General features: G+C 42.3%; 1 protein-coding gene across 1 annotated transcript in view; it reads right to left on the reverse strand.

The window, feature by feature from the left end:
* LOC139745928 (osteoclast-stimulating factor 1-like) overlaps positions 1–25,298 on the reverse strand; it is a 112,356-nt gene that overhangs the window by 78,078 nt on the left and 8,980 nt on the right. Inside the window, exon 2 of the mRNA XM_071656615.1 lies at positions 9,864–10,069. Within this exon, the coding sequence (XP_071512716.1) occupies positions 9,864–10,007 (144 nt within the window). The 5' untranslated portion in view covers positions 10,008–10,069. The remainder of the gene's footprint in view (positions 1–9,863; positions 10,070–25,298) is intronic.

Here is a 25,298-nt window from a genome sequence, read left to right on the forward strand (position 1 = left end):
TCCATTGCCCAAACCATTTCAAAACACCCTCTCTGTCTCTCAACCACGCTCTTTTTATTTCCAACATCTCTCTTACCCTACGTTTACTTACTACGATCAAACCACCTCACACCACAACACTGGCCTCAAACATCTCATTTCCAGCACATCATCTCTGCGCACATCTCTATCCCCTAGCCCACGCCTCCGCAACCAAACAACATTGGTGGAACCACTATTCCCCCCAAACATACCCATTTTCGCTTCCGAGATAATGTTCTCCTCTGACTTCCACACATTTTTCAAGGCTCCCAAAATTTTCTTTCGCTCTCCTCCCCCACCCTTATGATCCACTTCCGCTTCCCCTGGTTCCATCCGCTGACAGATCCACTCCAGATATCTAAAACACTTCACTTCCTCAAGTTTTTCTCCATTCAAACCCCTCCCCAATTGACTTGACCCTCAACCCCCACTGTACCTAATAACCTTGGCTCTTATTCACATTTAACTCCTCAACTTTTTTTCCCGCCCCTTTATTTCCCCCTTTCCCACACACTTTACCAAACTCGTTCACCCGCTTCTGCAGTTTCTCACATGGACTCAGACCACCAGCGCTGTATCATCAGCGACAACAACTGACTCCCTTCCCAAGCTCTCTCATCCCCAACAGACTTCATACTTGCCCCTCTTTTCCAGACCTGCATTTACATCCCTTACAACCCCATCCATAAACAAATTAAACATCCATGGAGACATCACACACGCCCGGCCAGCAAACCTACATTCACTGAGAACCAATCACTTTCCTCTCTTCCTACACGTACCCATGCCTTAACAATCCTCGATAAAAAATCTTATTCACTGCTTTCTAAACAGAGCATCTTATATATAATCTATATATATATATATATAGTATATATATATATATATAATATATATATATAAATAATCCCTGGTGGATAAGGGAGAAAGAATATACTCCCCCCACGATTCTCCCTGCTGTCCGTAGAAGGCGACTAAAAGGGGAGGCGCGGGGGGCTGGAAATCCCTCTCCCTCACAATTTTGTTTAATTTTTCCAAAGAAAAGAACAGAGAGGGGGCCAGGTGAGGATATTCCCTCATTGGCCCAGTTCTCTGTTCTTAACGCTACCGCCTGCTAACAGCGGGAAAAGGCGAAAAGGTTTGAAAAAAAAAAAAAAAAAAAAATAGATTAAATATATAATAGAAAAGCAACATGGATTTGTATGTACATTTATGGATCTGGAGAAGGCATATGATAGATTTTGATAGAGATGCTCTGTGGAAGAATATATGGTGTGGGAGGCAAGTTGTTAAAAGCAGTAAAAAAGTTTTTTTATCGAGGATGTAAGGCATGTGTATGTAGGAAGAGAGGAAAAGTGATTGGTACTCAGTGAAATGTAGTTTGCGGCAGGGGTGAGTATGTCTCCATGTTGTTTAATTTGATTATGGATGGGGTTGTTAGGGAGTGAATGCAAGATTTTTGGAAAGAGGGGCAAGGATGATCTTGGTGTGAGGAGGAGCTGGGAAGTGAGTCAGTGTTGTTCGCTGAGATCAGCGCTGGTGGCTGATTCAAGTGAGAAACTGCAGAACTGGTGACTGAGTTTGTAAAGTGTGTGAAAGAAGAAAGATTAAGAGAAAAATGTGAATAAGAGCAAGGTAAATAGGTACAGTAGGGTTGAGGGTCAAGTCAATTGGGAGGTGAGTTGAATGGAGAAAAACTGGAGAAGTGAAGTGTTTTAGATATCTGGTAGTGGATTCTGGCAGCGGATTTAAACCAAGGAAGCGGAAGTGATCATAGGTGGGGGGGGGGCGAAAATTCTGGGAGCCTTGAAGAATGTGAGGAAGTCGAGAACATTATCTCAGAAAGCAAAATGTATGGTTTGAAGGAATAGGGGTTTCCCCAACAATGTTGTATGGTTGCGAGGCGTGACTATGGATAGAGTAGGTGCGCAGAGGATGGATGTCTGAAAATGAGATGTATGAGGACAATGTGTGGTGTGAGGTGGTTTGATTGAGTTAGTAACGAAGGGTAAGAGAGATGGTGGAAATAAAAAGAGCGTGGTTGATGAGAGCAGAAGAGGTGTTTGAATGGTTTGGTCACATGAAAGAATGGAGTGAGGAAAGTTTTGACCAAGAGGATATAAGTGTTCGTAGGTGAAGGAACAGGATAAGAGAAGACCAAATGGAGGTGAAAGATGGAGTGATAAAAGATATTGTGTGATCGGGCGTTAACTTGGCGGAAGGTGAAAGGAGGGCAAGGAATAGAGTGAATTGGAGCGATGTTGGTATACCGGGTTGGACGTGCTGTCATGGATTTAATCAAGCATGTGAAGCGTCTGGGGTAAACCATGGAAAGCTGTGTAGTATTTATATTGCTGTGTGGACGTATATTATTACGATGTGTAATGGGGTGGGTTGGGCCATTTCTTCGTCTGTTTTTCCTTGCGCTACCTCGCAAACGCGGGAGACAGCGACAAAAGCAAAAAAAAAAAAAAAAAAAAAAAATATATTTACATTATATAATATTTTTTATTATAATATATATATATATATAAATATATATATATATATATATATATATATAAATGCTCTGTACATGTCTTCTCAACCCTCATCTCAATCAAACCCCCCCCATATAATTTACCAGGAATTAACTCAAAAACGTTTTACCTCTGTAATTTGAGCACTCACATCTATCAATCCCTTTGCACTCTGTACAATGCACTATGCACGCACATCCGCCAATCCTCATGAACCTCACCAGGAGTCATACCTACCATAAAAACCTACCAAACCAGTCAATAATACAGTCCCCCCCTTTTTTTTAATAAATTCCACTGCAATACCATCCAAACCCGCTGCCTTTGCTGCTTTCACTTTTCCGCAAAGCTTTTACTACCTCTTCTTCTGTTTATTACCAAATCATTTTCCTAACCCTCTCACTTTTGCACACCCCATCCACGCACGATCCACCAACCGACAACCATCACGCAACACCGCTACACCCCCCGCCCCACCACCCAGCCCTACGACCAACCACACACACACCTGAACCACCAGGCAACCATCCCACCCTAGCAGCCAACAACACAAAACGCGCACGCGAAACAACATCCACAAAACATTAGAACTTAAAACCGCACACCATCACCATACCCCGAGCACCACCACCCACACACCACCAACACTTACCAACAAACCGTACCACAACAGACCCGAAAACCCACCAACAACCCACCACCCCGCCCACAAACAACCACCCAAACCCCACCACCATCAACCCCCTAACGCCGCCTGCACACCTCACCACCACAACCAACCCCGCACCAACCACCCACCCAACAACCACGCTGCCCTGCCACCGCCTATCAACCACCAGTCCTCTAGCTATTCGAAAGGGTAAAAAAATACTAGAAAGATAGAAAACAAAAAAATATAAAAGAACATGAAAAAAACATAAACGAAACACCCTATATATCTGCCACACAACCCTATCATAAAACACCATTCAAACAAACATCATAAATCTCACTCCATCTCCTTCCTCACATCACACTACTTGTAATCACCTCCCCATTTGGGCGCCCTTCACTGAAGTTCCCATTTTGCTCCCTTGATTATGCACTTTCTTTACCTCCAACCTTCCAGAACATCTTTTTAATTCCTCCCTAAAATTTAATATACTCTCTCACCCCAACCTCTCATTTGCCCACTATTTTCACCCTCTTGCCAACCTTTCTCTTGACCTCCTGTCCTCTTTTTTTATACATCTCCCACACAATGCATTTTCCCTCAAAAATCATCCAAATGCCTCTCTCTTCCTCTTTACACTAATAATCTAGACTATCTTCATCCCACCACTCACTACCTTTTCTAATCAACCTAACCTCCCACTCCTTCTCATGCCACAAGCATCTTTGCGCAAATCCCTCACTGATTCCCTAAATACATCCCATTCCTCCCCCACTTAACCCCGTTAATTCCATTTGGGGTGAAGAGCATTATGGGGAGGAGGAAATGGTATCCATGTGTTGGCGAGTGGCGGTGGGTAATGAATACAGGCAGACGAGTGAAATGTCCTGCACATGGTTAATATGATGTGTCAGTGTGTGTATATATATTGTACATTGAGAAGTATAAGGTAGTAATATTTGCGTGTGTGGACGTGTATGTATATACATTGAGTTATGGGGGTGGTTGGGCCATTTCTTTCGTCTGGTTCCTGTAGCTACCTCGCAGACGCGGGAGACAGCGACAAAGCAAAATACAAAAAACAAATAAATAGATAAAATAAATATAATATAATTTAAAGAATTTATGTGAGAAATACTTAGACAAACAATGGATTCGTATGTCGCATTATAGATCTGGAGAAGGCATAAATAGAGTTGACAGAGATGATCTGTGAAGGTATTAAGAATATATGGTGTGGGAGGCAATTGTTAGAGGCAAGAAAAAGTTTTTATTGAGGAAGTAAGGCATGTGGTACGTGATAGGAAGAGAGGAAAGTGATTGGATCTCATGAATGTAGGTTTTGGGCATTGGGTTGTGATGTCTCCATGGTATGTTTAAATTTCTTTAATGGATGGGGTTGTTAAGTGAAGGTGAATGCAAGAGTTTTGGAAAGTGGGGCCAAGTATGAAGTCTGTTGGGGATGAGAAGAGCTTAGGGAAAAAAAAGTGAGTCAGTTGTTGTTTCGCAGATGAAAACAGCACTGGTTGCTGATTCATGTGAGAAAACGTCAGAAAGCTGGTGACAGAGTTTGGTAAAAGTATGTGTTGAAGAAGAAAGTAAGAGTGAAATTTAATAATGGATCGGTTATTAAGGTACAGTAGGTTGAAAGGGGTCAAAAGATTCAAAATTATGAGTGAGGCATTATTGAATTGAGAAAAACTGGAGGAAGTAAAGTGATTTAGAAATCTGTTAGTGGATCTGGCAGGGCGCTGGAACCCAGGGCAGCGGTAGTGGAACAAAGGTGGGCACAAAATCCCCAGGAGCCTTGACGAAATGTGGAGTGGAATGAAGTATCGAGAACAAAATCTCAGGACAGCAAAAAAAATTAGGGTAAAATGTTTAAGAGGAAATCGTACAAGTGGTTTTTCCAACAATGTTGTAATGGTGTTGTGCTGCGTGGGCTCAGGATATAGGTTGTGGCGCAGTGGAGGATGGGATAAAAGAATGATGGATGGATGCTAGAAATGAGAATGTTTTGCGACAAAAGTTTGGTGTGGAGGTGTAGGTTTGATCGAGTAAGTAACATAAGGGTGAGAGAGATTGAGTGGGAAATAAGAAAGAGGCGTGGTTGAGATAGACAGAGGGTGTTTTGAAATGGTTTGGGCCACAAATGGAGAAGAAAGAGAAAGAAACGATTTGACCATGAGACGAGCTATATGTGACAAGAGGTGGAGGTGGAACGCGAAGTGGTAGAACCAAAATTGGAGGTGAAAGATGGAATGAAAAGATTTGTTTGAGTCGGGGCCTCAAAAACAAGCATGAGGGTGAAAGGATGGTCAAGGCATAGAGTTAATTGGATCGATGTGGTAACTGGGCTTGCGATGCTGTCAGTGGAAAGAATCAGGGCCTGTGAAGACTGTCTGAGTACAAAAAACCATGGAAAGCTGTGTATGTATTGTATATTTGATAGTGTGGACGTAAAGATATATAAAACATTGTTATGGGGGTGAGTTTGGGCCATTTCTTTCATCGTTTCTATAAAAATAAATATAAAATATATAATATATAATATAAATATCTATATATATTTTTTTATTTTTTTTTTTTTTTTATTTTTTTTTTATTTTTTTTTTTTTTTATATTTTTTTTTTTTTTTTTTTTTTTTTTATATACTTTGTCGAGCTGTCCCTCCCTCTCCCCCCCCTCCTCCCCTCTCCCTCCCCCTCCCTCTCATCCCCCCCCGCTATAGGCGAGGTAGCGCAAAAGGGAAAAAAGAAGACAGAATGGCCCACCCAACTCCCATCCACATGTACATAACACAACGTCCACAACCCCATATACATACCAACAAAACAAACAGGCTTCCTTCCCTTCCTTCTTCCCCCCCCCCCCCCCCCCCCCCCCCCCATGTATTACCACCGGACGCTTCACATGCCATGATTCAATATCCACTGACAGCACGTCAACCCCTGTATACCACACGCTCCAATTCACTCTATTCCTTGCCCTCCTTTCACCCTCCTGCTTGTTCATGCCCCGATCACACAAAATCCTTTTCACTCCATCTTTCCACCACCCAAGTTTGGGTCTCCCTCTTCTCCCCCGTTCCCTCACCTCCGACACATAATCCCCTCTGGTCAAAAAACTTGTCCTACTCATTCTCCCTTCCAAGTGCCCAAACCATTTCAAAACACCCTCTTCTCTCTCCTCAACCACGCTCCATTTTTATTTCCACACATCTCTCTTACCCCCTTTCGTTACTTACACGATCAAACCACACTCACACCAACACATTGTCCTCAAACATCTCATTTCCCCGCACATCCATCCTCCTGCGCACAACTCTAAAATCATAGCCCCCACGCCTCGTCAACCATACAACATTAGTTGGAACTACTATTCCTTCAAACATACCCATTTTTGCTTTCCGGATAATGTTCTCGACTTCCACAAATTTTCAAGCTCCCAAAATTTTCGCCCCCGTCCCCCACCCTATTGATCCACTTCCGCTTTCCATGTTCCATCCGCTGACAGATCCACTCCCAGATATCAAAAACACTTCACTTCCTCCAGTTTTTTTTCCATTCAAACTCCCCTCCCAATTGACTTGACCCTCAACCTACTGTACCCCAATAACCTTGCTTTATTCACATTTACTCTTAACTATCTTCTTCCACACACTTTACCAAACTCCGCACCAGCTTCTGCAGTTTCTCCACATGAATCCGCCACCACGCTGTATCATCAGCGAACAACAACAATTATATATATATTGTATATATATATATATATATATATATGTATATCATTGTAGTGAAAGCCTTTGCGGAAGATGAGAAAGACGGCAAGGCAGCAGGTTGGATGGTATTGCAGTGGAATTTAAATTTAAAAAAGGGGGTGACGTATTTTTTGTTGGGGGTAAGGTTAAATTTTTGTAAGTATGATTTATGGGGAGGTGCCTGAGGATTGGCGGAATGCTTACATAGTGCCATTGTACAAAGGCAAGGGGGATAAGAGTGAGTGCTCAAATTACAGAGGTACAAGTTTGTTGAGTATTCCTGGTAAATTATATGGGAGGGTATTGATTGAGAGGGTGAAGGCATGTACAGAGCATCAGATTGGGGAAGAGCAGTGGGGTTTCAGAAGTGGTAGAGGATGTGTGGATCAGGTGTTTTCTTTTAAGAATGTATGTGAGAAATACTTAGAAAAGCAAATGGATTTGTATGTAGCATTTATGGATCTGGAGAAGGCATATGATAGAGTTGATAGAGATGCTCTGTAGAAGGTTTTCGGAATATATGGTGTGGGAGGCAAGTTGTTAGAAGCAGTGAAAAGTTTTTATCGAGGATGTAAGGCATGTGTACGTGTAGGAAGAGAGGAAAGTGATTGGTTTTCAGTGAATGTAGGTTTGCGGTGGGGGTGTGTGATGTCTCCATGGTTGTTTAATTTGTTTATGGATGGGGTTGTTAGGGAAGTGAATGCAAGAGTTTTGGAAAGAGGGGCAAGTTTGCAGTCTGTTGTGGATGAGAGAGCTTGGGAAGTGAGTCAGTTGTTGTTCGCTGATGATACAGCGCTGGTGGCTGATTCATGTGAGAAACTGCAGAAGCTGGTGACTGAGTTTGGTAAAGTGTGTGAAAGAAGAAAGTTAAGAGTAAATGTGAATAAGAGCAAGGTTATTAGGTACAGTATGGTTGAGGGTCAAGTCAACTGGGAGGTAAGTTTGAATGGAGAAAAACTGGAGGAAGTAAAGTGTTTCCTTGAAGAATGTTGGAAGTCAATGACATTATCTCGGAAAGCAAAAAATGGGTACGTTTGAAGGAATAGTGGTTCCAACAATGTTGTACGGTTGCGAGGCGTGGGCTATGGATAGAGTTGTGCGCAGGAGGGTGGATGTGCTGGAAATGAGATGTTTGAGGACAATATGTGGTGTGAGGTGGTTTGATCGAGTAAGTAATGTAAGGGTAAGAGAGATGTGTGGAAATAAAAAGAGTGTGGTTGAGAGAGCAGAAGAGGGTGTTCTGAAATGATTTGGTGACATGAAGAGAATGAGTGATGAAAGATTGACCAAGAGGATATATGTGTCAGAGGTGGAGGGAACGAGGAGAAGTGGGAGACCAAATTGGAGGTGGAAAGATGGAGTGACAAAGATGTTGAGTGATCGGGCCTGAACATGCAGGAGGGTGAAAGGCATGCAAGGAATAGAGTGAATTGGAACAATGTGGTATACCAGCGTCAACATGCTGTCAATGGATTGAACCAGGGCATGTGAAAAGTCTGGGGTAAACCATGGAAAGATCTGTGGGGCCTGGATGTGGAAAGGGAGCTGTGGTTTCGGTGCATTATTACATGACAGCTAGAGACTGAGTGTGAACGAATGGGGCCTTTGTTGTCTTTTCATAGCGCTACCTTGCACACATGAGGGGGAGGGGGTTGTTATTCCATGTGTGGCGAAGTGGCAAAGGGAATGAATAAAGGCAGACAGTATGAATTATGTACATGTGTATATATGTATATGTCTGTGTGTGTATATATATGTATACATTGAGATGCATAGGTATGTATATTTGTGTGTGTGGACACGTATGTATATACAGGTGTATGTGGGTGGGTTGGGCCATTCTTTCGTCTTTTTCCTTGCACTACCTCGCTAACGCGGGAGACAGCGATACAGCAAAATAAATAAAAATAAAATATATGGAGAGAGTGATAAGAGAGATTAAAGTAAAACTAAGGAAAAGGGGTGTAGAGATGGAGTGTGGAAATGTAATATGGTGGCTTGTGGCAAGCCTGTTTACAGATGATAATGTGTTGTTTGCTGAGAGTGAAAAGGAGATGCAGCAGGTTGTGTGTTTTATGATGTTTACAATTTTTGGTAACTGAAGGTAAATGCAAGTAAAAGTAAAGTAATGGTGTCTGAAAGGAAACAGAATGAAAGTATAGATTTTGTAAAACTAATATAGAGTGAAAGAAATAAGTGGACAAAATTGTGCTTTGGATATGGGGGAAAACTGGAAGAAGTGAGAGAATTAAAGTATCTGGGAGCTGTCTTGGGCAAGTTTGGTGATATGAAAGGAGAGATAAGGGAGAGAGCAGTAAGGGGTAGAAGAGTCATTAGGTCCCTTAATAAAATAATGAAGGGTAGAGGTGTAAGTATGGAAGTGAAGAGAGAATTAAGGAACAGCATAGTCCTCCCAACCCTGACCTATGCAGGTGAAACATGGCCATGGAATGAGTCACAGAGATCAGCAATCCAGGCTGTGGAAATGAGCTATTTGAGAAGAGCATGTGGTGTGACTAGATAGAATGAAGAAAGAAATGAAGGGGTGTGTGAGAGATGTGGTATGGCAGGGAATGGAAAGGGAAAGAGTTGTGAGTAGTAAAATGGGTGAAACATAATACTTTGAGGTGGTTTGGGCATGTGGAAAGAATGCAAGACTAGGAGTTTATAAGGAGTGTGAATGACAGTACAATTAAAAGGGTTAGTGTAAGTGGAAGACCACCTGTAACATGGAGAAACAGAGTGGAGGGATACTGGAGGGAGAGAATGGTGTATGCGAGGCAGGCATGTAAAGATAGGGATAAGTGGATACTTTTTGCTGTGGCCACCCCGTGATGGGAGTTCCTGAAGGAAACAGGCATCAGAGATATAAATAGATAGTTAGGTTAAATATAGAGTGAGCAATAATTACCTGTAGATCAATCTCCAGCTTTGGTTCTTTAAGCAGTCTCAGAACACAAAGATAATGTCCACCTTGTGATGCTGCATGAAGAGCTGAAGAGCCTGTCTTATCTAAGGCATTGACTGACACACCAGCAGCTAGACACTCCTCCATCAATGCCAAATTCCCACGTCTTGCAGCATCAATAATAGGCACCTTTGCATTGTCAAGGCTAACTGAAAGGATGTTTATATTATGATACATTTGCATTTATAAATATATTTCATATGATGATATGTATCCCTAGGGATAAGGAAATAAGAATACCACCAACATACCTCCAGCGTGCTGTATGAAGTAACCAACAGGCAGGAAGAGATGAATGAGTGAAGTAAACATTTACCCTTAAAGCCTCACACTGAGGTACCTGAATGAGCATGGTTGTAATCATGGTAAAAAGAAAAGAGACAGTGATGCATTTGAATATAAAAACCTGGATGTTCTGTCTCTGAATAAAACAAAGTTGAAGGGGAAGAGGACATAATAATTCATGAATGTTCAAGAAGTAAAGTCTAAGGACACAAGTTATAGAAGGTTTAACTGGATTTACAAAGGAGTGAAAGAATGTGAATTCTAGATTGATGTGGGTAAAACTAAAAGTGGATGAAGAGAGATGGGTGATTATTAATGCCTATGCATTTGGTCGTGAGAAGAAAGATCATGAGAGGCAAGTGTTTTGGGAGCTGCTGAATGAGTGTGTTAGCAGCTTTCATGCATGAGACCGGGTTATAGTGATGGGAGATTTAAATGCGAAGGTGAGTAATGTGGAAGTTGAGGGTATAATTGGTGTACACGGGGTGTGCAGTGTTGTAAATGAAAATGGTGAAGAGCTTGTGGATTTGTGTGCTGAAAAAAAGAACTGGTGTGTGGGAATACCTGGTTTAAAAAGAGATATACATAAGTATATACGTATGTGAATAGGAGAGATGGCCAAAGGGCATTATTAGATTACATGTTAATTGACAGGCGGGTAAAAGAGAGACTTTTGGATGTAAATGTGCTGAGAGCTGCAGCTGGAGGGATGTCTGATCACTATCTTGTGGAGGCGAAGAAGATTTGTAGAGGTTTCCCAAAATGAAGAGAGAATGTAAGAGAGAAGAGAGTGGTGAGAGTAAGTGAGGTTGGAAAGGAGACTTATGTGAGGAAGTACCAGGAGAGACTAAGAGTAGAATGGCAAAAGGTGAGAGCAAATGATGTGAGGGAAGTGGGTGAGGAATGGGATGTATTTAGGGAAGCAGTGATGGCTTGTGCAAAAGATGTATATGGCATGAGAAAGGTGGGAAGTGGACTGATTAGAAAAGGTAGAGAGGTGGGCTGAAGAAGTAAAGATGTTAGTGAAAGAGAAGAGAGAGGAGTTTGGATGATACTTGCAAGGAAATAGTGCAAATGAGACTTGGGGTGAGAGGGTATCATTAAATTTTGGGGAGAATAAAAAGATGTTTTGGAGGGAGGTAAATAACCTGCGTAAGACAAGAGAACAAATGGGAACATCAGTGAAGGGGGCAAGTGGGGAGGTAACAACAAATAGTGACAAAGAGAGAAGGAGATAGAGCAAGTATCTTGAAGGTTTGTTGAATGTGTTTGATGAAAGAGTGGCAGATATAGGGTGTTTTGGTTGGGGGTGTGTGCGAAGTGAGAGGGTCAAGGAGAATGGTATGGTAAACAGAGAAGAGGTAGTGAAAGCTTTGTGAAAGATGAAAGCCAGCGGGTTTGGATGGTATAAAAGAAAGAAGCAGGAGGTCAAGAGAAAGGTGCAAGAGGTGAAAAAGAGGGCAAATGAGTTGGGGTGAGAGACTATCGTTAAATTTTAGGGAGAATAAAAAGGTGTTTTGGAAGGAGGTAAATAAAGTGCGTAAGACAAGAGAACAAATGGGAACATCGACAAAGGGGGATAATGGGGAAGTAATAACAAGTGGTGGTGAAGTGAGAAGGAGATGGAGTGAGTATTTTGAAGGTTTGTTGAATGTGTTTGATGACAAAATGGCAGATATAGGGTAGTCGAGGTGGTGTGTGAAGTGAGAGGGTCAGGGAGAATGTTTTGGTAAACAGAAGAGGTAGTGAAAGCTTTGCGGAAGATGAAAGCCAGCAAGGTGGCGGCTTTGGATGGTATTGCAGTGAAATTTATTAAAAAAAAAAAGGGGGGGTGACTGTGCTGTTGACTGGTTGGTAAGGATATATAATGGGTGTATGGTTCATGGTGAAGTGCCTGAAGATTGGCAGAATGCACGCATAGTGCTATTGTACAAAGGCAAAGGGGATAAGAGTGAGTGTTCAAATTACAGAGGTACAAGTTTGTTGAGTATTCCAGGGAAATTATATAGGAGGGTATTGATTGAGAGGGTAAAGGCATGTAGAGAGCATCAGATTGGGAAGAGCAGTATGGTTTCAGAAGTGGTAGAGGATGTGTGGATCAGGTGTTTGCTTTGAAGAATGTATGTGAGAAATACTTAGAAAAACAGATGGATTTGTATGTAGCATTTAAGAATCTGGAGAAGGCATATGATAAGGTTGATAGAGATGCTTTGTGGAAGGTATTAAGAGTATATAGTGTGGGAGATAAGTGCTACAAGCAGTGAAAAGTTTTTAACAACAATGTAAGGCATGTGTACAAATAGGAAGAGAGGAAAGTGAATGTTGGATTGCGGCAGGGGTGTGTGATGTCTCCATGGTTGTTTAATTTGTTTATGGATGGGTTGGTTAGGGAGGTAAATGCAAGAGTTTTGGAGAGAGGGGCAAGTATGCAGTCTGTTGTGGATGAGAGGGCTTGGGAAGCGAGTCAGTTGTTGTTCGGTGATGATACAGCACTTCAGCACTGGTGGCTGATTTAGGTGAGAAACTGCTGAGGTTGGTGACAGTTTGGTAAGGTGTGCAAAAGAAGAAAGCTGAGAGTAAATATGAATAAGAGCAAGGTTATTCGGTTCAGTAGGGTTGAGGGACAAGTTAACTGGAGGTAGGTTCAAGTGGAGAAAAACTGGAGGAAGTGAAGTGTTTTAGATATCTGGGAGTGGTCTTTGCAGCATATGGAACCATGGAAGCTGAAGGGAGTCACAGGTTGGGGGAGGGGGCAAAGGTTCTGGGAGCAGTGAAGAATGTCAGGAAGGCGAGAACACTATCTCAGAGAGCAAAAATGGGTATGTTTGAAGGAATAGTGGTTCCATCAATGTTATATGGTTGCGAGGCATGGGGTAAAGATAGGGTTGTGCGGAGGAGGTACATATGCTGGAAATGAAATGTTTGAGTACAATATGTGGTGTGAGGTTTGATCAAGTAAGTAATGAAAGGGTAAGAGAGATATGTGGTAATAAAAAGAGTGTGGTTGAAAAAGCAGAAGAGGGTGTATTGACATGGTTTGATCACATGGAGAGAATGAGTGACGAAAGATTGACCATGAGGATATATGTGTCAGAGGTAAAGGGAACGAGGAGAAGTGGGAGACCAAATTGGAGGTGGAGGGATGGAGTGAAAAAGATTTTGAGCAATCGGGGCCTAAACATACAGGAGGGTGAAAGGTGTGCAAGGAATAGAGTGAATTGGAATGATGTGGTATACCAGGGTCGACATGCTGTTAGTCGATTGAACCAGGGCATCGGAAGCGTCTGGGGTAAACCATGGAAAAGTCTGTGAGGCCAGGATGTGGAAAGGGAGCTGTGGTTTTGGTGCATTACACATGACAGCTAGGAACGGAGTGTAAATGAATGTTGCCTTTGTTGTCTTTTCCTAGCACTAAATTATCTAGCGCAAACATGGGGGAGGGGGTTGTAATTTCATGTGTGGCGGGGAGGCAATGGGAATGGATGAAGGCAGCAAGTATGAATATGTACATGTGGATATCATTTATCTTATTTATTTTGCTTTGTCGCTGTCTCTCGCGTTAGCGAGGTAGCGCAAGGAAACAGACGAAAGAATGGCCCAACCCACCCACATACACATGTATATACATACACGTCCACACACGCAAATATACATACCTATACATCTCAATGTACACATATATATACACACACAGACATATACATATATACACATGTACATAATTCATACTGTCTGCCTTTATTTGTTCCCATCGCCACCTCGCCACACATGGAATAACAACCCCCTCCCCCCTCATGTGTGCGAGGTAGCACTAGGAAATGACACCATAGGCCCCATTCGTTCACACTCAGTCTCTAGCTGTCATGTAATAATGCACCGAAACCACAGCTCCCTTTCCACGTCCAGGCCCCACAGATCTTTCCATGGTTTACCCCAGACGCTTCACATGCCCTGGTTCAATCCACTGACAGCACGTCGACCCTGGTATACCACATCGTTCCAATTCACTCTATTCCTTGCACACTTTTCACCCTCCTGCATGTTCAGGCCCGATCACTCAAAATCTTTTTCACTCCATCTTTCCACCTCCAATTTGGTCTCCCACTTCTCCTTGTTCCCTCCACCTCTGACACATATATCCTCTTGGTCAATCTTTCCTCACTCATTCTCTCCATGTGACCAAACCATTTCAAAACATCCTCTTCTGCTCTCTCAACCACACTCTTTTTATTTCCACACATCTCTCTTACCCTTACATTACTTACTCGACCAAACCACATCACACCACATATCGTCCTCAAACATCTCATTTCCAGCACATCCACCCTCCTGCGCACAACTCTATCCATAGCCCACGCCTCGCAACCATACAACATTGTTGGAACCACTATTCCTTCAAACATACCCATTTTTCCTTTCTGAAATAATGTTCTTGACTTCCAAACATTCTTCAAGGCTCCCAGAATTTTCGCGCCCTCCCCCACCCTATGATTCACTTCAGCTTCCATGGTTCCATCCGCTGCCAGATCCACTCCCAGATATCTAAAACTCTTTACTTCCTCCAGTTTTTCTCCATTCAAACTTACCTCCCAATTGACTTGACCCTCAACCCTACAGTACCTAATAACCTTGCTCTTATTCACATTTACTCTTAACTTTCTTTCACACACTTTACCAAACTCCATCACCAGCTTCTGCAGTTTCTTACATGAATCAGCCACCAGCGCTGTATCATCAGCGAACAACAACTGACTCACTTCCCAAGCTCTCTCATCCACAACAGACTGCATACTTGCCCCTCCTTCCAAAACTCTTGCATTCACCTCCCTAACAACCCCATCCATAAACAAATTAAACAACCATGGAGACATCACACACCCCTGCCGCAAACCTACATTCACTGAGAACCAATCACTTTCCTCTCTTCCTACACGTACACATGCCTTACATCCTCGATAAAAACTTTTCACTGCTTCTAACAACTTGCCTCCCACACCATATATTCTTAAAACCTTCAACAGAGCATCTCTCTCAACTCTATCATATGCCTTCTCCAGATCTATAAATGCTACATACAAATCCATTTGTGGATATATGTATATGTATGTATATGATGATATGTATAGGTATGTACATGTGCGTGTGTTGGCATTTATGTATATACATGTGTATGTGGATGGGTTGGGCCATTCTTTCGTCCGTTTCCTTGCGCTAATGTGGGAGACAGCGACTAGGTATAAGCGCCTCTGGGTTACAATATTTCAAATTTCCTTGGCATTAACTCCATACACACATATGATGAAGAGAGCCTACAGGCTTACTGCCATGGGTCATTTGACAATTTCAGGTTTCATTCAAAATGTCATCATTAACCTTGATTTTTTCATAAGAATGTCAGTATCCATGAATATACTGTATTTATTAATCCAGAAAATTATATTTTATTTATTTTGCTTTGTCACTGTCTCCCGCGTTAGCGAGGTAGCGCAAGGAAACAGACGAAAGAATGGCCCAACCCACCCACATACACATGTATATACATACACGTCCACAAACGCAAATATACATACCTATACATCTCAATGTACACATATATATACACACACAGACAAATACATATATACACATGTACATAATTCATACTGTCTGCCCTTATTCATTCCCGCTGCCACCCTGCCACACATGAAATAACAACTAGATTGCTGTTTCCCGAGTCAATGAGGTAGTGCCAGAAAACAGATGAAGAAAGAATGGCCCATCCCCTCATATATTTATATTTCTTATATATATTTATCATACTTAACCGCCGTCTCCTGCGTTAGTGAGGTAGCACAAGGAAAGAGACGAGGAATGGCCCAACCCACCCACATACATATGTATATACATAAACGCCCACACACGCACATATACATACTTATACATTTCAACATATACATACACAGACATATACATATATACTCATGTACATATCCATACTTGCTGCCTTCGTCCATTCCCATTGCCACCCCGCCACACATGAAATAGCATTTGGGCCATTCTTCATGTTTCCTGGCACTACCCTGCTGAAATGGGAAAACGGCGATCAAGTATGGTAAAGAGAATGTATGTGTTTGTGAGTGGATGGGCCATTCTTCATTTGTTTCTAAGCACTTCCTCACTGACACGGGAAACAGCGATTAAGTATGATATATATATATATATATATATATATATATATATATATATATATATATATATATATATATATATATATATATATATATTTATATATTTTTTTGACAGTGGAACACTGGTACACACACATATATATATATATATACCACTGTTTTTAATGTAAAGCGGACACCCCTTCTTCCTCCATCCCCAAAATTAAGCCTCCTGTCTTCACCTGGGATGAGCAACAGATACAAAATAAAAGGTACGTCAGAACCACAATTGTAAAATACTTTCCAAAGTTATTTTCTAGTGACGTTATCTTATATATATATATATATATATATATATATATATATATATATATATATATATATATATGGGAAAGGATGATGTGATTATTACACGAAAGTGCACTTGGGAACTTTTCATATTTCATTGGACATATATATATATATATATATATATATATTGTGCGATCGGGGCCTGAACATGCAGGAGGGTGAAAGGAGGGCAAGGAATAGAGTGAATTGGAGCGATGTGGTATACAGGGGTTGACGTGCTGTTGGTGGGTTGAATCAGGGCGTGTGAGGCGTCTGGGGTAAACCATGGAAAGCTGTGTAGGTATGTATATTTGCGTGTGTGGACGTGTGTATGTACATGTGTATGGGGGGGGTTGGGCCATTTCTTTCGTCTGTTTCCTTGCGCTACCTCGCAAACGCGGGAGACAGCGACAAAGTATAAAAAAAAAAAAAAATATATATATATATATATATATATATATATATATATATATATATATATATATATATATATATATATCCCTGGGGATAGGGGATTAAGAGCACTTCCCACGTATTCCCTGCGTGTCGTAGAAGGCGACTAAAAGGGGAGGGAGCGGGGGGCTGGAAATCCTCCCCTCTCGTTTTTTTTTTTTTTAATTTTCCAAAAGAAGGAACAGAGAATTGGGCCAGGTGAGGGTATTCCCTCAAAGGCCCAGTCCTCTGTTCTTAACGCTACCTCGCTAATGCGGGAAATGGCGAATAGTTTGAAAAAAAGAAAAGAAAGAAAGATACATATATATTTTTTTTATTTTATTATACTTTGTTGCTGTCTCCCGCGTTTGCGAGGTAGCGCAAGGAAACAGACGAAAGAAATGGCCCAACCCCCCCCATACACATGTATATACATATGTCCACACACGCAAATATACATACCTACACAGCTTTCCATGGTTTACCCCAGACGCTTCACATGCCTTGCTTCAATCCACTGACAGCACGTCAACCCCGGTATACCACATCGCTCCAATTCACTCTATTCCTTGCCCTCCTTTCACCCTCCTGCATGTTCAGGCCCCGATCACACAAAATCTTTTTCACTCCATCTTTCCACCTCCAATTTGGTCTTCCACTTCTCCTCGTTCCCTCCACCTCCGACACATATATCCTCTTGGTCAATCTTTCCTCACTCATTCTCTCCATGTGCCCAAACCATTTCAAAACACCATCTTCTGCTCTCTCAACCACGCTCTTTTTATTTCCACACATCTCTCTTACCCTTACGTTACTCACTCGATCAAACCACCTCACACCACACATTGTCCTCAAACATCTCATTTCCAGCACACCCATCCTCCTGCGCACAACTCTATCCATAGCCCACGCCTCGCAACCATACAACATTGTTGGAACCACTATTCCTTCAAACATACCCATTTTTGCTTTCCGAGATAATGTTCTCGACTTCCACACATTCTTCAAGGCTCCCAGGCTTTTCGCCCCCTCCCCCACCCTATGATCCACTTCCGCTTCCATGGTTCCATCCGCTGCCAGATCCACTCCCAGATATCTAAAACACTTCACTTCCTCCAGTTTTTCTCCATTCAAACTCACCTCCCAATTGACTTGACCCTCAACCCTACTGTACCTAATAACCTTGCTCTTATTCACATTTACTCTTAACTTTCTTCTTCCACACACTTTTCCAAACTCAGTCACCAGCTTCTGCAGTTTCTCACATGAATCAGCCACCAGCGCTGTATCATCAGCGAACAACAACTGACTCACTTCCCAAGCTCTCTCATCCCCTACAGACTTCATACTTGCCCCTCTTTCCAAAACTCTTGCATTTACCTCCCTAACAACCCCATCCATAAACAAATTAAACAACCATGGAGACATCACACACCCCTGCCGCAAACCTACATTCACTGAGAACCAATCACTTTCCTCTCTTACTACATGTACACATGCCTTACATCCTCGATAAAAACTTTTCACTGCTTCTAACAACTTTCCTCCCACACCATATATTCTTAATACCTTCCACAGAGCATCTCTATCAACTCTATCATATGCCTTCTCCAGATCCATAAATGCTACATACAAATCCATTTGCTTTTCTAAGTATTTCTCACATACATTCTTCAAAGCAAACACCTGATCCACACATCCTCTACCACTTCTGAAACCACACTGCTCTTCCCCAATCTGATGCTCTGTACATGCCTTCACCCTCTCAATCAACACCCTCCCATATAATTTACCAGGAATACTCAACAAACTTATACCTCTGTAATTTGAGCACTCACTCTTATCCCCTTTGCCTTTGTACAATGGCACTATGCACGCATTCCGCCAATCCTCAGGCACCTCACCATGAGTCATACATACATTAAATAACCTTACCAACCAGTCAACAATACAGTCACCCCCTTTTTTAATAAATTCCACTGCAATACCATCCAAACCTGCTGCCTTGCCGGCTTTCATCTTCCGCAAAGCTTTCACTACCTCTTCCCTGTTTACCAAATCATTTTCCCTAACCCTCTCACTTTGCACACCACCTCGACCAAAACACCCTATATCTGCCACTCTATCATCAAACACATTCAACAAACCTTCAAAATACTCACTCCATCTCCTTCTCACATCACCACTACTTGTTATCACCTCCCCATTTGCGCCCTTCACTGAAGTTCCCATTTGCTCCCATGTCTTACGCACTTTATTTACCTCCTTCCAGAACATCTTTTTATTCTCCCTAAAATTTAATGATACTCTCTCACCCCAACTCTCATTTGCCCTTTTTTTCACCTCTTGCACCTTTCTCTTGACCTCCTGTCTCTTTCTTTTATACATCTCCCACTCAATTGCATTTTTTCCCTGCAAAAATCGTCCAAATGGAAGCGGAAGTGAATCTTAGGGTGGGAGAGGGGGCGAAAATCCTGGGAGCCTTGAAGAATGTGTGGAAGTCGAGAACATTATCTCGGAAAGCAAAAATGGGTATGTTTGAAGGAATAGTGGTTCCAACAACGTTGTATGGTTGCGAGGCATGGGCTATGGATAGAGTTGTGCGCAGGAGGGTGGATGTGCTGGAAATGAGATGTTTGAGGACAATGTGTGGTGTGAGGTGGTTTGATCGAGTAAGTAATGTAAGGGTAAGAGAGATGTGTGGAAATAAAAAGAGCGTGGTTGAGAGAGCAGAAGATGGTGTTTTGAAATGGTTTGGGCACATGGAGAGAATGAGTAAGGAAAGATTGACCAAGAGGATATATGTGTCGGAGGTGGAGGGAACGAGGAGAAGTGGAAGACCAAATTGGAGGTGGAAAGATGGAGTGAAAAAGATTTTGTGTGATCGGGGCCTGAACATGCAGGAGGGTGAAAGGAGGGCAAGGAATAGAGTGAATTGGATCGATGTGGTATACCGGGGTTGACGTGCTGTCAATGGATTGAATCAGGGCATGTGAAGCGTCTGGGGTAAACCATGGAAAGTTGTGTGGGGTCTGGATGTGGAAAGGGAGCTGCGGTTTCGGGCATTATTGTGTGGCAGCTAAAGACTGAGTGTGAACGAATGGGGCCTGTGTTGTCTTTTCCTAGTGCTACCTCGCACACATGAGGGGGGAGGGGGAAGGTATTCCACATGTGGCGAGGTGGCGATGGGAGTGAATGGGGGCAGACAGTGTGAATTGTGTGCATGGGTATATATGTATGTGTCTGTGTATGTATATATATGTGTACATTGAGATGTATAGTTATGTATATTTGCGTGTGGACGTGTGTGTATATATATATATATATATATATATATATATATATATATATATATATATATATATATATATATATATATATATTGCTTTGTCGCCGTCTCCCGCGTTTGCGAGGTAGCGCAAGGAAACAGACGAAAGAAATGGCCCAACCCACCCCCATACACATGTATATACATACGTCCACACACGCAAATATACATACCTACACAGCTTTCCATGGTTTACCCCAGACGCTTCACATGCCTTGATTCAATCCACTGACAGCACGTCAACCCCGGTATACCACATCACTCCAATTCACTCTATTCCTTGCCCTCCTTTCACCCTCCTGCATGTTCAGGCCCCGATCACACAAAATCTTTTTCACTCCATCTTTCCACCTCCAATTTGGTCTCCCTCTTCTCCTCGTTCCCTCCACCTCCGACACATATATTCTCTTGGTCAATCTTTCCTCACTCACTCTCTCCATGTGCCCAAACCATTTCAAAACACCCTCTTCTGCTCTCTCAACCACGCTCTTTTTATTTCCACACATCTCTCTTACCCTTACGTTACTTACTCGATCAAACCACCTAACACCACATACTGTCCTCAAACATCTCATTTCCAGCACATCCATCCTCCTGCGCACAACTCTATCCATAGCCCACGTCTTGCAACCATACAACATTGTTGGAACCACTATTCCTTCAAACATACCCATTTTTGCTTTCCGAGATAATGTTCTCGACTTCCACACATTCTTCAAGGCTCCCAGAATTTTCGCCCCCTCCCCCGCCCTATGATCCACTTCTGCTTCCATGGTTCCATCCGCTGCCAGATCCACTCCCAGATATCTAAAACACTTCACTTCCTCCAGTTTTTCTCCATTCAAACTCAACTCCCAATTGACTTGACCCTCAACCCTACTTTACCTAATAACCTTGCTCTTATTCACATTTACTCTTAACTTTCTTCTTTCACACACTTTACCAAACTCAGTCACCAGCTTCTGCAGTTTCTCACATGAATCAGCCACCAGTGCTGTATCATCAGCGAACAACAACTGACTCACTTCCCAAGCTCTCTCATCCCCAACAGACTTCATACTTGCCCCTCTTTCCAAAACTCTTGCATTCACCTCCCTAACAACCCCATCCATAAACAAATTAAACAACCATGGAGACATCACACACCCCTGCCGCAAACCTACATTCACTGAGAACCAATCACTTTCCTCTCTTCCTACACGTACACATGCCTTACATCCTCGATAAAAACTTTTCACTGCTTCTAACAACTTGCCTCCCACACCATATATTCTTAATACCTTCCAAAGAGCATCTCTATCAACTCTATCATATGCCTTCTCCAGATCCATAAATGCTACATACAAATCCATTTGCTTTTCTAAGTATTTCTCACATACATTCTTCAAAGCAAACACCTGATCCACACATCCTCTACCACTTCTGAAACCACACTGCTCTTCCCCAATCTGATGCTCTGTACATGCCTTCACCCTCTCAATCAATATCCTCCCATATAATTTACCAGGAATACTCAACAAACTTATACCTCTGTAATTTGAGCACTCACTCTTATCCCCTTTGCCTTTGTACAATGGCACTATGCATGCATTCCGCCAATCCTCAGGCACCTCACCATGAGTCATACATACATGAAATAACCTTACCAACCAGTCAACAATACAGTCACCCCCTTTTTTAATAAATTCCACTGCAATACCATCCAAGGAGGTAAATAAAGTGCGTAAGACAAGGGAGCAAATGGGAACTTCAGTGAAGGGCGCAAATGGGGAGGTGATAACAAGTAGTGGTGATGTGAGAAGGAGATGGAGTGAGTATTTTGAAGGTTTGTTGAATGTGTTTGATGATAGAGTGGCAGATATAGGGTGTTTTGGTCGAGGTGGTGTGCAAAGTGAGAGGGTTAGGGAAGATGATTTGGTAAACAGAGAAGAGGTAGTAAAAGCTTTGCGGAAGATGAAAGCCGGCAAGGCAGCAGGTTTAGATATATATATATATATATATATATATATATATATATATATATATATATATATATATATATATATATATATATTTTCTTTCTTTTTTTTGCTTTGTCGCTGTCTCCCGCGTTTGCGAGGTAGCGCAAGGAAACAGACGAAAGAAATAGCCCAACCCACCCCCATACACATGTATATACATATGTCCACACACGCAAATATACATACCTACACAGCTTTACATGGTTCACCCCAGACACTTCACATGCCCTGATTCAATCCACTGACAGCACGTCAACCCCGGTATACCACATCGATCCAATTCACTCTATTCCTTGCCCTCCTTTCACCCTCCTGCATGTTCAGGCCCCGATCACACAAAATCTTTTTCACTCCATCTTTCCACCTCCAATTTGGTCTCCCACTTCTCCTCGTTCCCTCCACCTCCGACACATATATCCTCTTGGTCAATCTTTCCTCACTCATTCTCTCCATGTGCCCAAACCATTTCAAAACACCCGCTTCTGCTCTCTCAACCACGCTCTTTTTATTTCCACACATCTCTCTTACCCTTACGTTACTTACTCGATCAAACCACCTCACACCACACATTGTCCTCAAACATCTCATTTCCAGCACATCCATCCTCCTGCGCACAACTCTATCCATAGCCCACACATCGCAACCATACAACATTGTTGGAACCACTATTCCTTCAAACAAACCCATTTTTGCTTTCCGAGATAATGTTCTCGACTTCCACACATTCTTCAAGGCTCCCAGGATTTTTGCCCCCTCCCCCACCCTATGATCTACTTCCGCTTCCATGGTTCCATCCGCTGCCAGATCCACTCCCAGATATGTAAAACACTTTACTTCCTCCAGTTTTTCTCCATTCAAACTTACCTCCCAATTGACTTGACCCTCAACCCTACTGTACCTAATTACCTTGCTCTTATTCACATTTACTCTTAACTTTCTTCTTTCACACACTTTACCAAACTCAGTCACCAGCTTCTGCAGTTTCTCACATGAATCAGCCACCAGCACTGTATCATCAGCGAACAACAACTGACTCACTTCCCAAGCTCTCTCATCCCCAACAGACTTCATACTTGCCCCTCTTTCCAAAACTCTTGCATTTACCTCCCTAACAACCCCATCCATAAACAAATTAAACAACCAAGGAGACATCACACACCCCTGCCGCAAACCTACATTCACTGAGAACCAATCACTTTCCTCTCTTCCTACACGTACACATGCCTTACATCCTCCATAAAAACTTTTCACTGCTTCTAACAACTTGCCTCCCACACCATATATTCTTAATACCTTCCACAAAGCATCTCTATCAACTCTATCATATGCCTTCTCCAGATCCATAAATGCTACATACAAATCCATTTGCTTTTCTAAGTATTTCTCACATACATTCTTCAAAGCAAACACCTGATCCACATATCCTCTACCACTTCTGAAACCACACTGCTCTTCCCCAATCTGATGCTCTGTACATGCCTTCACCCTCTCAATCAATACCCTCCCATATAATTTACCAGGAATACTCAACAAACTTATACCTCTGTAATTTGAGCACTCACTCTTATCCCCTCTGCCTTTGTACAATGGCACTATGACGCATTCCGCCAATCCTCAGGCACCTCACCATGAGTCATACATACATTAAATAACCTTACCAACCAGTCAATAATACAGTCACCCCCTTTTTTAATAAATTCCACTGCAATACCATCCAAACCTGCTGCCTTGCCGGCTTTCATCTTCCGCAAAGCTTTTACTACCTCTTCTCTGTTTACCAAACCATTTTCCCTAACCATCTCACTTTGCACACCACCTCGACCAAAACACCCTATATCTGCCACTCAATCATCAAACACATTCAACAAACCTTCAAAATACTCACTCCATCTCCTTCTCACAACTCCACTACTTGTTATCACCTCCCCATTTGCGCCCTTCACTGAAGTTCCCATTTGCTCCCTTGTCTTACGCACTTTATTTACCTCCTTCCAGAACATCTTTTTATTCTCCCTAAAATTTAATGATACTCTCTCACCCCAACTCTCATTTGCCCTCTTTTTCACCTCTTGCACCTTTCTCTTGACTTCCTGTCTCTTTCTTTTATACATCTCCCACTCAATTGCATTTTTCCCTACAAAATTCGTCCAAATGCCTCTCTCTTCTCTTTCACTAATACTCTTACTTCTTCATCCCACCACTCACTACCCTTTCTAATCAACCTACCTCCCACTCTTCTCATGCCACAAGCATCTTTTGCGCAATCCATCACTGATTCCCTAAATACATCCCATTCCTCCCCCACTCCCCTTATTTCCATTGTTCTCACCTTTTTCCATTCTGTACTCAGTCTCTCCTGGTACTTCCTCACACAGGTCGCCTTCCCAAGCTCACTTACTCTCACCACCCTCTTCACCCCAACATTCACTCTTCTTTTCTGAAAACCCATACAAATCTTCACCTTAGCCTCCACAAGATAATGATCAGACATCCCTCCAGTTGCACCTCTCAGCACATTAACATCCAAAAGTCTCTCTTTCGCATGCCTGTCAATTAACACGTAATCCAATAACGCTCTCTGGCCATCTCTCCTACTTACATAAGTATACTTATGTATATCTCGCTTTTTAAACCAGGTATTCCCAATCATCAGTCCTTTTTCAGCATATAAATCTACAAGCTCTTCACCATTTCCATTTACAACACTGAACACCCCATGTATACCAATTATTCCCTCAACTGCCACATTACTCACCTTTGCATTCAAATCACCCATCACTATAACCCGGTCTCGTGCATCAAAACCACTAACACACTCATTCAGCTGCTCCCAAAACACTTGCCTCTCATGATCTTT

The sequence above is a fragment of the Panulirus ornatus genome, chromosome 63 (assembly GCF_036320965.1).
Source record: "Panulirus ornatus isolate Po-2019 chromosome 63, ASM3632096v1, whole genome shotgun sequence".
NCBI lineage: Eukaryota > Metazoa > Arthropoda > Malacostraca > Decapoda > Palinuridae > Panulirus > Panulirus ornatus.